Source organism: Astyanax mexicanus, chromosome 8 (genome assembly GCF_023375975.1).
Source record: "Astyanax mexicanus isolate ESR-SI-001 chromosome 8, AstMex3_surface, whole genome shotgun sequence".
Lineage (NCBI taxonomy): Eukaryota > Metazoa > Chordata > Actinopteri > Characiformes > Acestrorhamphidae > Astyanax > Astyanax mexicanus.
The window spans coordinates 54,589,897-54,604,492 of record NC_064415.1 but is presented as its reverse complement, the minus strand read 5'-3'; the positions used below and the strand labels follow the sequence as shown (position 1 = coordinate 54,604,492).

The window sequence follows — 14,596 nt, the reverse complement described above, 5'->3', positions numbered from 1 at the left end:
ACACAAGACAGAAAACCAAGTCTATATGGATGGTCTTCTGCACAAGCCAAAGAACCAAGCCTGATCTTATCCCCTAATAGCGCTAGCCAGGGAATCAAGTCTATTCTGATGGTTTTCATCACAAAACCAGACAACCAAGCCTGCTCTAATGGTCTTTAGAACAAGCAAAGAACCAAATCTAAAGTGAGGGACTTCAGCACAAGCCAAAGAACCAAATCTGAACTGAGGGTCTTTAGCACAATCCAGAGAACCAAACCTGTTCCAATGGTCATCAGCACAAACCAAAGAACCAAGCCTACTCTAAATGGTCCTCAGCACAAACCAAAGAACCAAGCCTGCTCTTATGGTCCCCGGCACAAGCCAAAGAACCAAGTCTGAACTAAGGGTCCTCAGTACAAGCCAGAGAATCAAGTCTTGAAATGAGGATCTTCAGCACAAGCCAGAGAATCAAGCCTACTCTAATGGTCTCTGGCACAAGCCAGAGAAGCAACCCTGCACTGATGATCCATGGCACAAGCCAGAGAATCAAGTCTGAAGTGAGGTTCCTCAGCACAAGCCAAAGCATGAACCCTGATGTTCTTCTGGACAAGCCAGAAGACCAAGCCTCTCCTGATAGTCCTTGGGACAAGCCAGAGAACCAAATCTGCCCTGACACTGCCCAATATAAGTTAGAGAACCAAGCATGCTCTGATGCCCTTTGGCACAGGCCAGAGAACCCAACCTGCCCTAAAGGTCCTTGGGACAAGCCAGAGAACAAGACTCCCCTGATGACCCTCAGCACAAACCCAAGACCTTCCCTGCCCTGATGCTCTTGGTTCTCTGGCTTGTGTTGCAGTGGCTGGAGAATGCCAGTGTTTATTATTCTTGGGGTGTCTTGTGAAGTCTCTCTACATCTCTCACTATCTCCTTCGTCCTTTCTCCTTCCATCTCTCTCCCTCTCACTCCCCCTCCCTCCCTTACTTGCTCACTCATCGGGAGATGGCTGTGGAATATAGTCATCAATGTGAAATTTCGTTGCTGAAGCAGAAGCCCCACAAACATGCAGTCAGCTGTGCTGTGGTTGTGCCCTTCCCACAGAAAGAAAGGCAGAAAGAAACAGCACGAAAGCATGACCTGCCCTGGTTCTCTTAAAGAAACAAAGCAAACCTCAACTAAAATGACCTTCTGAATATCGAATTAACTTATCTGAATATCGAGATAACAGTGTACTCCACAAGTTAGGTTCTTTAAGATAAAGATTGGGTAGAAATCAGCTGAACATGATCGTCACAGATGTAGTCAATCAGCCAAGCCTAAGATATGTTTGGTCTCTGACTGGTTGTGCTATAATCGCGAGAGTACTACATGGCTATGGTGATGTGCTAGCCAGTGTGGGTGTCAGTTAGCTGATGTAACAGAACTGCAGTTAGTGTTCTCCTCCAAGCGTGTTCAGCTGTTCAATGATGTTGCTTTAGCAGCAGTTTAAAAAGATGTGGTAACGCTTCGAATGAGTCTAAAGGTCAATACACACCAAATGCAAATGCACTTTCTGCACCACCACAGCTGTTTCTTGTGTCAGCTTAGCAACAACCAAGATGATAGATTAGCTGAATCTCAGTAACTAATAAATGTCATAAGAGAAGTTTGATTCATTACGGGTGAATCTCCAAAACAGCTCAAATTTCCGGACGATAGAAATATGCGTGAGAAAGTGCTTAGAAACTTTATGAAGGCGGCAGTGAAACTCACTGCTCTCTGCTGATCATGGGTTTTCTAAATACTGACAGACCCCACTAGCATGTGGATCCACATGTTGGGCGACCGAACCAGGTAAAAACAAGGAAAACAGACAGGAAGAAGTTTCATCTGTTGGGATTTATGGTGCTTTTAGGAGCATGTTGGATGGTAAGCTTCTTAAAGAGGAAAATCAAAATTCTGACTTGGTCTTGTTAATGTGGTTTGTGTGGAAAGAAAAGTTTTTATGCATTTTTATGATTTAAAATATGTATAAGCAACATACTACATGTTTTTGTAGATGAAATTCTGATATTTATAAATAATTTAATTAAGGTAAATTATACATAATTATTTTATATCTGTTCAAATGTTTGGCCGTGGTGGAAATAGCATTTACATTACATGACATTCAAACCAGTGATCCTTGGATCACAATGACAGCAATGACAGCGTCTCAGTCTGCTGGAACATGTGAAGCCTGAGTGGCACTTCAATTTATTGCAGGACGTTGATGGACCAAAGTAAGCAAAATATGATTACCGTATTTTTCAGACAAAAAGGCGCACTGTATTATAAGGCACACTATCAATGAACGTATATGTTCATACATAAAGCACACAGGATTTTAAGGTGCGTTTTAAAAGACACAACAAGGAACTTCTAATTCAGCAGGTTTTGCCGCTGTGGTGGTGGTGGGGGGTAGCTAACTGAGTTAAGTAAAGCTAAGCTAAGTAGACAAAATTATAACAAAAAAATACTTTCTTTTAAAGTCAAACGAGCGCTGGATACTAATCTACATAGATTTCTCTCCTGAAAACAGTTTATTTGGGTCAGGGAAATATTAGCTAGCGGTTCATCTCACGTAACTTGTTTTAACATGGTAAACACGGAGGCTACAATCCGATATACTCCTCTCTGAACAAGGAAAGAGCTAGCGCAGTTAGCAGGTAATGCTAAAGCTGCTCCAGCAGCTACAGGACGATAATACTCACCTTTGAATGGGGGAATAGCAGTTAGTCGCTAATGCTAATGCTACTCCAGCCCCAATGCTGGAGAACTAAACTGAAACTCCTGTATAACGTTGTACTTAAGCAGAGTGGCTTTACAGACTAGGCTTTACAGGTAGAATTCATACATAAGGCACACTGACAATTTTGGGGATTTTAGTTGCTCCTTATGGTGTGAAAAATACTGTATATAAGACATAAAATAGTGAGAAATTAACAGCTAGTTGCTTCCCTGTTCATCAAAGTAGTAGATCCTCATCAACAGCATCTCCTTCTGATTCAGGTCATTCTTCAGGGGTCTTTTGAGACGTTGGCAGGCTGTTATTAGCGGATGTGTAGCAGGTTATGTACTCATAATGCAACTTAAAGCATTTCCTGTGGGCCTGCGAGGCAGTTCCTGTAGCCGTGACTCAGCCACGGCTCAGACTGAGCTCGGCCGGAAGGGAGGCCGGGAGAGACTGCGGGATGTTTTGGATAAACATGAGCGAAGCCAGCATGGGCGGTCAAGGTAATGAGCTACCGTAAGCGATTTGTGTCACAGTCCACCACAGGGATCCTTCTCTGACCAGCAGAGCTAATGTCTTAGATCTGCCCCAGTGGACCCCTTATGATACCACTGAATCAAGCCATGTCCTCTGGTGGTAGCTGTTTGGGAGTTTGGGAAACCACCCAATGGAAAGTAATCGAAATGTGTTGATACTAAGGAATGAATTGACTCAAAATGTATAGCACTACTGATTATAACAACTGACTATGAAGTGAAGTTACATCCATCTAGGGCTGCAACAATTAGTCGATATAATCGACAATGTCGATTATTTAAATTTGTCGACTACAAAATTCATTGTCGACTAATTGTTGATTTCTAATAGTACCGCTGAGGACAGAAGCACAATGGAAGATGGGTAAATGTCTCACTCACACAGTTTACACTCAACTCCAAAAGTGTCCAAACACAACAAATTACATATTTAATCACTAAATATCAATACTTTCTATATTTAAACAACATCCAGTCATTTAAATACCTTTAAAATCTCATGTTTAGCTATTTCTATCATTTTAAAGATGGAGGACATGGCAGAAATTGTTGACTAATCGACTAATCGAAAAAAGAATAATCAGATTATTTGACTGCCAAATTAATCATTAGACATAGCCCTACATCTGTCACACAGAAAGCATACACTGGCTTTTAAAAGCCTTTCATGATTAAATAAGGAAATATCTTAAAATAAAGACTTATAAAACGTATTTTCTAAAAAGTATGATCTAGATTCACAAACAAATACTCTAAATAATTATTTTCTCAATTGGTTTAGGATCCAATTAGCTTAGGCACAAACTACAGAGCTAGCTGTTCTAGCTCAACAACGTTGGACAGATATGTAAATACGCTTGGAGGAAATGTTATTTTGTTCAAGTTTTGATTTAGGAAAAATGTTTACTTCGTCATTCACTTATTGTCACAATTTTTAAAAATTATTTAATTGGTTCTATATGTAATATCTCAAATTAACACAAATGAATCACAAGTTGCCTGGGTATTACAAAATAATATCTTATTGTCTTACAGTTTTGATGTAGTACCTCAAAATAAACACTTGTTATTTAAAAACAACATACAGGAAAAATGAAGAGACCACTTCAGTTTCTGAATCAGTTTCTCTGATTTTGCTATTTTCAGGTTTATGTTTGAATAAAATGAACATTGTTGTTTTATTCTATAAACTACAGACATTTCTCCCATAATTCAGCTAATTCTGCTGCACTAAGCCTTAGTGTAAATCTGGAAATTTAAGCTTACTGTAAATAAACGGAAGCGTTTTACACACCCAAATAAACATTTTTCAGGAGAGGAATCTGTGAATTAGAAGTAAAAAAACATGAAGGTAAACACCGCTGTTCCTTACTAGTGTCACATATTGTGCCTTATAATCTGGTTCACCTTGTGTATGTATGAAAAAAGCATCTAATGTCGCTCTGGCTTACTGGCATTAGCCATTAATGCTAATGCTGCTGCACCCAGCCTTAGTGTAAATCTGGAAATCTAAGCTGACTGTAAATAAACGGAAGCACTTTACTCACCCAAATGAACAGAAATCTGTGAATTGGAAGAGAAACATGGCAAAACCCCTGTTCCTTACTGGTGTCACATAATGCGCCTTATAATCTGGTGCAACTTTTGTATGAGAACAGACATGAAAATAGACTTTTTCATTGATACCTTATAGTGTGGTGTGTCTAATAGTGTGAAAATGTAACATATATACTTTCAGAAAGGAGCAGAAAGTTAATAGACATCTCTTGTATAGTGAGACACGACTTCAGCCCAGTGTTGTGAGGCTGGAATGGCTAGGAAAAGTTTGTGTAGACTGAGGAAGGAGAGTGAGAGAGGAGAGTGAGCGAGAAGAGTGAGGGAGCTGTACTAGAGTGATAGTAGTGATGGTGCGCGTTCCCCTTTAAGAAGCCCCTCCCTCTCTACCCACAGCAGAGGGAGGGCGCGCGCACTCCTGGAACAGCGATTGAAAAAAAAAAAAAAAAAAAGCTCCACCAGTGGCCGGTTTCAAGCCCCCCTTCCCCCGCTCTACTCTCTCTCTCTCTCTCTCTCTCTCGCGCGCGCGCTCAGTCCACCAGTAGAAACTGTGGCTGATTTGTGGCCGCTGCTGGAGATGTAGAGGAGAGAGGGGGAGCGGCGGGTGAAACACTGAGAGAGAGAGAGAAAGAGAGAAAGAGAGAGAGAGAAGCGGCTGCTGTGGCTGTGGAGGAGATGGAGCGCCTTCCTGCTGCCTGCTTTCTCTGACAGGTGTCGAGTGCGCGCGGGTTCGGGTAAAACAGGAGAACTGCAGAAACCCAGTCCACAGCAGATCCACCATGTACGCTAAAGGGAAGGGAGCTGTGGTTCCGTCCGACAGCCAGGCGCGCGAGAAGTGAGTGACCGTTCATTTCTCCCCGTCCGCCGGTACCGCCGCTCGCGCTCACCCGGTCGCCCGGCGACCCGGCTACCCGGCTGCCGCCACCGACACACTCCCCCAAACTAAACCAGCCCCACTGCAGCAGCAGCTTAACTTCTCCAGCTGCTGTTTCTCCTCTTTATCTGCTGTGTTTCTTCTTTTATCTCCTTCTTTTAAAAGAGTTTGGTTCTCCTCTGGTTCCTCCTGCTCTTCCGCTTGTTGTGTTTGTGTTAGCTCACATGCTAGGTGTTTAGTTTACTACACCAGGTTTCTAGTTGTTTTTGTTGTTTTGCTGTCTTTTGGTCACTTTGTTGGGGTCAATTTTACACCAGGTATACACAGTAATTATTATAAACTTAAAAAGCTGTGAAGCTGCTCCAGGAACAGTGCAGGAGGATGGATGATCTTAAGAAGCTCTGAGATGTTTCACCTCCTCTTGCTTCGTTGTAACGTTAGCTTGTTGTATTCTTCTTTTGAGAGAGTTTGGTTCACCTCTGGTCCCTCCTGCTCTACAGCTTGTTGTGTTTCTGTTAGCTCACATGCTAATTTAATATTTAGCTAGGTATCCAGGTTTACACAGTAGTTACTATAAACGGAAAGCTGTGAAGCTGCTCCTGGACCTTCTTTACTCCTAGGAGGTTTTGGAACAATACAGGAGGATGGATGCTCTGAGATGCTTTGAGATGTTTTATCTTACCTTGTTTCGTTTTAGCTTGTTTTATTTTTCTTTTGAGACAGTTTGTTTGTGATCTGGTTCCTCCTCACATGTTAGGTTAGTTAACTTCACCAGGGTTTTTTGTTGTTTTGCTGTCTTTTGGTCACTTTTTAATTTTACACCAGGTTTATACAGTAGTTACTATAAACAGCGACAACAATACATGAGTATGTTCTGTGTTCTTCACTTTAGCTTGTTTTATTCTTTGGTATTTCTTATTTTCTGTCCTTTATATAAGAGAGAGTTTGGTTCTTCTCTGGTTCCTCCTGCTGTACTGTTTGTTGTGTTTGGCTTACATGCTGGGTTAGTTAATTAGACCAATGGTTTTGTTGTTTTGCTGTCTTAATCCACTTTTTAATTTTACACCTGGGTTTACACAGTAGTTACTGTAAACTGAAAGCTGTGAAGCTGCTCCAGGACCTTCTAGGCTTCTAGGTTATTTTGGAACAATGCAGGATGGATGCTCTGAGAAGGTCTGTGCTGCTTCTGTATTTCTTATTTTCTGGGTGTTTGAGTATTCCCTGGTTACTCCTGCTCTTCATTTTATGTTTATGGTATCTAGTTAGCTGACATGCTAGCTAGTTAACTAGACCAGGGTTTTTGTTGTTTCGTTGTTTAAATCCACTTTTTTAAATTCAGCACCAGGTTTTCACAGTAGTTACTATAAACTGAAACTCAGAGAAGGTCTGAGCTTGTTTTATTCTTCTGTATTATTTCTTCTTTCTGTCCTTCTTTTGAGAGAGTTTGGTTTTCTTCTGGTTCCTCCGGTTCTACAGCTTGTTCTGTTTATGTTAGCTCACATGCTAGGTGCTAACTAGACCGGCGTTTTTTGTTGCTTTGCTTTTTTAAGTCACTTTTTAAGTTTTACACTTTTCAAAGGGTGAACTAGCAGAGCCATGTTTGCACAGTAGTTACTATAAACTAGAAGCTGTGAAGCTGCTCCAGGATATTATAGACTCCTAGGTTATTTGGGAACAATGCAGGAGGATGGATGCTCTGAGAAGGTTTGATTGAGATGATCTTGCTTCATTGTAGCTTATTGTATTCTTATTTTGAGAGGGTTTGGTTCAATTTTGGTTCCTCCTCTTCTAAAGTTTGTTGTGTTTTTGTTTTTGGTAGTTAACGCTAGTTAACATGCTATCTACCTAGCTACTAGACTAGACGAGGCTTTTCATTGTTTTGCTGTCTTAAGTCACTTTTTTTAATTTTACACTTTCCAGTAGATGAACTAACTACTAGCAGCTAGCCAGGTTCGCACAGTAGCTACACTTTTAGCTTTCTTTTGTATTTCTTCTTTCCTGTCCTTCTTTTGAGAGAGTTCGGTTCTCCTCTGGTCCCTTCTGCTATACAGCTTGTTGTGTTTCTATAGGTAGTTAATGTTATCAAACATGCTAACTTGGTTAGTAAACTAGAATGGTTTTGTTGTTTGTTTATACTCCATGTTTACACTGTAGTTACTATAAACTGAAAGCTGTGATTCCTGTGTTTATGTTTGTAATATGCTAGTTGACTAGACCAGGGTTTTTGTTGGTTTGCTGTCTTAAGTCAGCTGGACATGTTTACACAGTAGTTACTCTAAAGTGAAAGCTGTAAAGCTGCTCCAGGACCTTCTAGGTTCATAACTGGGCTATTTGAGAACAGTGCAGGAGGATGGATGCTCTGAGAATGTCTGAAATTTTTCACCGCGTCTTGCTTCATTTCAGCTTGCTGTATTCTTCTTCTGAGAGAGTTTGGTTCTGATCTGGTTCCTCCTGCTCTTCAGTTTGTTGTGTTTGTGTTAGCTCACATTTTAGTTTGGTTCACTACACTGGAGATTTTGTTGTTTTGCTGTCTTAAGTAACTTTATAATTTTATACTTTACAGAAAGTAATCTACTTAAATAGCCATGTTTGCACAGTAGTTACTTCGTTACTATGAACTGATAGTTGTGAAGCTGCTCCAGAACTCTTGGTTGTTTGGGAACAACGCAGGAGAATGAATGCTTTGAGATGTTTCATCTCATCTTCCGTCACTTTAGCTTGTTGTATTCTTTTCTATTTCTTCTTTTCTGCCCTTCTTTTGAGAGAGTTTGGTTCTCCTCTGGTTCCTCCTGCTGTTCATTTTGTTGTGAAGCTGCTCCAGGAAACAAAGCAGAAGGAAGGGATGCTCTGAGATGTTTCATCTTTTTTTTGACCTTCTTTTGTAAGCTTGGAATGTGAGAGGAAGGGATGCTCTGAGCTGTTTTGTGATGTACTGATATATATATATATATATATATATATATATATATATATATATATATATATATATATATATATATATATATATATATATATATATTAAGGAGAAAAATATCTCTAAATGCCACATTCACAATTCACATCTCACAGACTCTATAACTTCTATAATCTGTAACTTTTGCTGTTTGCTTTGTTGCTTCTGCAAGTTGTAAAGCTAACACAGGGCCTTTTGAGCTTCTTTTTGGGGACAATACAAGAGGATGGAAACTTTTTGGTTTTCTCTCTGTTTCCTCCGCTACAACTTGCTGTTTGTGAAGCTGCTCCAGGACCTTCTAGGCTCCTAGGTTACAGGGGAACTGTACAGGAGGATGGATGCTCTGAGATGCTTTGAGATGTTTTATCTCATCTTGTTTTGCATAATTTCGATCGATTTCGATAAAATATCGAAATTGTAACACCCCTAGTATGTGGACCTGATTATGTATAATGGTTAAAATATTAACGTGTTGACATGTTGAGATGCATGTTTGATTTTCAGTATACGGGCCCTTTAACTGTGAAATGTTGGTATAAATGTTGCTGTTTAGTCCTTAAGCTTAGTCTTTTAAATGTTGCTGGCTGAAGAAGCTCCTCTTCTCCAGATGTCCAGATGTCAAGAGGATGGAAACTTTTTGGTTTTCTCTCTGTTTCCTCCGCTACAACTTGCTGTTTGTGAAGCTGCTCCAGGACCTTCTAGGCTCCTAGGTTACAGGGGAACTGTACAGGAGGATGGATGCTCTGAGATGCTTTGAGATGTTTTATCTCATCTTGTTTTGTTTTAGCTTGTTGTGTTCTTCTGTATTTGTGTATCTGTGAGTTTACAACTGTTTGTTTTAGGTAAAACAAACAACTGTTTGTTTTAGGTAATTAGCTAAAATACTAGTTAACTAGACCAGGGTGACCTATTGTGAGTTTGGTTCTTCTCAGGTTCCTCCTCCTCCTTCTCAGCTTGTTGTTGTAATGATGATATAAAACCTCTGAACCTGCCCGTGTCTTGGTGCTTCAGAAAATATAAAGCTGACCCAGTGCCTTTTAGAATAGTGGAACAATGCAATTAGAGGCATTCTCTGAGATGAGACTCACTAAAAGCTACATTTACAGCTCTCAGACTATTCTGCACAGTTTTGATGCTTTTGAAAGCAGTAAAGCTTATTCAGTGGGTTCTGGGCTTGAGATGCTTTGAGATGTTGCACCTTATCTATACTCATCATATAACTAATTAGAAGCCGAAATCACTGATCAGTCTAAGTCTTGATGCTTGTCTTGTTGCTTTTGATAACTGTCAGGCTGGTCAAAGAGCTTTTAAGCTGCTACTAGGGCTTATAGTGTGATGATCTGAGATATTTTAACTCACTAAAAGCCACAATTCTCAGACTTAGTCTAACTGTGTTAAGCCCTATCTGGACGGGATTAGTTTCTCAGGGAGTCCTGAGGTAATTTTCTCTTTTTTTCGTCTGTGATTTTATTCCCGTCCGGAACAACCATGTTTGTGTTTTCCTCAGACGTCCTCCGAGAAGATTACAGGCTGAATTATCTACTGTTTTTTGCTGAACTCCGTGGTCCTCTGGTAATTTTAGTCCTGTCCAGATCGACATCTCTGAGTTTCATCGCCTCGCGTTTAATAAAATAGCTTTTTGTCCACTGCCACGCACCGTAATTACACTTTGGGTGCATGTTTCTTCAGAGATCCATGTAAAAAAACACCACAGCGAGTGGAAATGGAGGAGCTACTGAATGTGATGTCATGTGACCATGAAAGCCTAAAAACTCACTGGTCCTCCTTTTTTTTTTATTGCAGTCTGGATGCAAGAGTTTTATCACTGAGTAGAAGTGTGTAATATTTTTCACAGACGTTCCCCAGAGAAACTAATCTTGTCCGCACAGGGCTTTAGAAGTGATGGTGTTGAATCACTATATCATAGTTTCCTCTTTAGCTTTTTAAAAAAAATCTTGGTTATATTTGGATTTTCTCTCACACTTTTTGTGAGCTTGGTTGTTGTGCTCATGCTAAAATTCTAAGTAGACCATGGTTTTTGTTGTTTTATCGTCATTTTGTAAGGTTCTTATGTATTGTCGTTAATATCGTTCTTTATCAGAAGATAAAATGGTTGGTTTTGCACAGTAGTGGGTCAACACTGTCAAAAGTCTGAATAGTTCTAGACTTTTCAGGCTTGGGAGCAATGTAAGTGAATAAAAATACCTGAATGCTCAGAGATGCCTCACCTCATCCTGCCTCATATTAACTCAGTAAAAGCCACATTCAAGACTCAGTAAGACTCTTAACTGTTACTGCCTCTCTCACTGTGCTCCTGAATGCTGTGCGAGAAGTGGTGCTCCACCAGTGTACAGCTTTCCCATTCACCTCTATCAATGTCTGAGGTACCTTTGGCTTGGTTTACAGCCCACCTTGTGCTGTGCAGAGCCTTGCAGTGCCTGGTTTCTCAGCTCTGTATGGAAGTTAATTAATTTATGTTCTTCATCCACACACTCTGCTGCAACATCACTTCCACCTCTGCTCAATTGAATGCGTCTAAAGTTAGGCACGCTCTGTGGAAGTGGACGTCCGAGTTCACCGCGGGTCCATTACATTTAAACAGCAGCGGGAGTACTATTCAGACTCTGAGGGTTCGGAAAGGTTGTCTGAGAATGTAATAGAAAACCCATCTTTCGTTGAGCATATCTTCAATCGCTCATGATGGCTGACATTTTACACGTGTCTCTTCTGCCTCGGGGAACAGCAGCGGTGCATTTAATTAAGGATTATGTGGAGCTTGGTGTAGTGAGTAGTTTAGGTGCTTATTCGTTTTAACGGAGGGCACCGCTGTGGATATATGGCAGTTTTGTGTCATTGGAAGAAAAGAAAGTGTTTGTTTGTTGTGTCACCACCAAGAAAGATGGTTGAAAAAATGAATTATTCATTAGTTATTAATTAATTATCGTTAAAATGTCGCAGTACCATCTCATACATCTTCTGTATTGCACACAGAGTGATCTATTTTCAGCATTTATTTATTTTATTTTTGATGCTTATGGCTTACAGCCAATGAAAACTCAAAAAGTGTATCAGTGTATCAGAAAATTAGAATATTACATAAGACCAATTGTTACTTGTGGGCAGTGTGGGCAGTGTGCCAAGTCCTGCTGGAAAATAAAATCTGCATCTCCATAAAAGTTGTCAGCAGAGGGAAGCATGAAGTGATAGACTTCATCTAATACAGTGGCTCAACACCATCAGATGACATGGCTCTCCAGTCCAAACCATCACTGACCATCAGTAAATTTTACATTTCATGTAAGAATCAAGGGACCAGAATCTGCAGGATCAGAGTCTGGTAATTTTATGAGGTGCACTAGAATATAAGTAGCCTAAACATTGTTTATAAAGGAGGATGGCAACTAGTCTAAGGCAGACTCACCATCTTAATTTACCACAGTTTATCACAATGTTAGTTTATAAAGGAGTGATTTAATCAAAAGAGTAGGTGGGATCAGGTAATCAAGTCATCTAGAAAGGGAATGATTCTCTCTCTCTTTGATCCAGACTGAGATTGACTAAACCTAGGATTTATTTCTATGGCTGTATGTACCAAAACCATTTATAATTCACTTTAGCTTGACCTTTTCCAGCTACTCTCTTCAGCTCTTCTAATTAAAGCGGGCTGTGCTTTTGAGACTGATCTGTGCAATGAAGCTCTGTTTTGATTGGCTGCACTGTAGTAGTATTCTAATATTTTGCTTTGTAATACTGTATTTATTCTCACACTCTGTATAAATTGTTTAAATCCAAAGAATTGCTAATTATGAACTTTATTATATTTATTTGGAGGCAAATTTCCTGCTATATCTGTCTTTCGATATCACTGTTCTGATTGGATGAATAATTGCATATGATTTGATAAACAATCACAATGTATCATCTTGTTTATTGTATTGCAATATATATAGCAAAATATATTGATTCATAAGCTTTGTATTGTGATATGTATCGCGTCATCAAAATCTTGCTCCAATACACACACAGCCTTTCGTTTTTTGTCTTTGAACATCACAAAAACAGTCAATTCATAATAACAGCCTGTTTTACAGACTTATATCTGCATATGGTAGTGGTATCACGATTCTCTAAATCCTCGATTCAATTTTATTTCCGATTTCAGGGTGAATATGATAAATAAGACATATGAATATGACAATTTTTTTTCTTTAACAAAGATATATTGTTAACTTTATCTGAGAGAAAGATGCTCCTTAAGGTACCGAAACTATTAACATATTTGAGGTTAGAAAAAACAACTGTTATTTTTATATATATTTTTTTAGTTTTTCTTTAAGAAGATGAGAATGTCCACTCGCTGCGCCATTTGCGCAGCGCGAGTCGATCCTCTTTTTGACTTTGAGGCTCGACACCATGACATAATTTCGATCGATTTCGATAAAATATCGAAATTGTAACACCCCTAGTATATGGACCTGATTATGTATAATGGTTAAAATATATACGTGTTGACATGTTGAGATGCATGTTTGATTTTCAGTATACGGGCCCTTTAACTGTGAAATGTTGGTATAAATGTTGCTGTTTAGTCCTTAAGCTTAGTCTTTTAAATGTTGCTGGCTGAAGAAGCTCCTCTTCTCCAGATGTCCTCTGGCGATGAGGAGCTTCTCCCCGTCTGAAACGGTGCTTCTGTAACTCGCTGCGTGTGCTAAACACTCCGCTCCGAATGTTTACACTTACACACTCCCTCGGTTTACAGATACAGTGTTACCAGTGCCTCCACTCCCTAAGCCGGAGTTGGAGAGTTGCCCTGACTGGTTTAATATGTTGCAGCGAAACGTCTTGCAGTGCTATTAAAGTTCACGCGCTGTAGTTTTCAGGAACACTTTAAAGCATCTGTGTCCTACCTTTTGCTTGCACTGTGTTTTTGTTCTGCTGAGCTTCGCTTATTACGTTTGTGTGAGTTTATGTTCAAAAAACAACCATAATTCATTTTTACTGGGCTCTTTCTTGTAGAGTTGTAATTGTGTATATAGAAGTCACTGTTCTGTATGAGTGTGATACAGTGATACAGTGATACAATGACAAAGAGCAACAACAGCTGCCAAATATACAAGGCTAGCTTTAGTTTGCATGCAGTCGTTTATTTCTTATTTTTTTTATTTTTTGGACTATAAGGCGCACTGGATTATAAAGCACACTTTCAGTGAACGTCTATTTTCATTTATAAGGCGCACCTCATTATAAGACTCATTAAGTGACACTAGTAAGGATGCCTACATCGAAGTGAGCAAGGGTGTCGCCACGTTTCCATTCTAATGAGGAAGCTGGGGAAAGTGTCTAAGTAAACAAAACAGTAATTCCTAAAAAAAAAAAAAAAAAAAGATTTAAGAGACCACTTCAGTTTCTAAATCAGTTTCTCTGATTTTGCTATTTATAGGTTTATGTTTGAGTAAAATAAACATTGTTGTTTTATTCTATAAATTATGGACAACATTTCTCCCAAATTCCAAGCATTCCAAGCATTTATTTGCAGGAAATGAGAAATGGCTTAAAGAACAAAAAGACGCAGAGCTTTCAGACCTCAAATAATGCAAAGAAAACAAGTTCATATTCATAAAGTTTTAAGAGTTCAGAAATCAATATTTGGTGGAATAACCCTGTTTTTAATCACAGTTTCCATGCATCTTGGCATCATGTTCTCCTCCACCAGTCTTACACACTGCTTTTGGATAACTTTATGCCTTCACTCCTGGTGCAAAAATTAAAGTAGTTCAGCTTGTTTTGATGGCTTGTGATCATCCATCTTTCTCTTTAATACATTTAAGAGTTTTTTTATTTTCCAGAGCTGTATATACTGTTGCAACTCTAGTTTCCAATCTCTGTTTACCCCTTTAAAATGTGAATCTGACTGATTCACATGAAGTCAAAAGTGACAAGCAATAAAAAGA

The 14,596-nt window shown here is 39.4% G+C and overlaps 1 protein-coding gene across 4 annotated transcripts in view; it reads left to right on the top strand.

Annotated features, from left to right (window-relative positions):
• Positions 1-5,343: 5,343 nt before the first annotated feature.
• zgc:110158 (LisH and SSDP domain-containing protein) overlaps positions 5,344-14,596 on the top strand; it is a 115,393-nt gene continuing 106,140 nt past the window's right edge. For 2 of the 4 annotated variants that reach the window (XM_049482719.1, XM_049482718.1), the window contains exon 1: positions 5,344-5,653. In XM_049482719.1, coding sequence (XP_049338676.1) covers positions 5,598-5,653 — 56 coding nt within the window. In that variant the 5' untranslated portion in view covers positions 5,344-5,597. The remainder of the gene's footprint in view (positions 5,654-14,596) is intronic. The other 2 variants (XM_022677876.2, XM_022677875.2) reach the window with 1 other exon arrangement.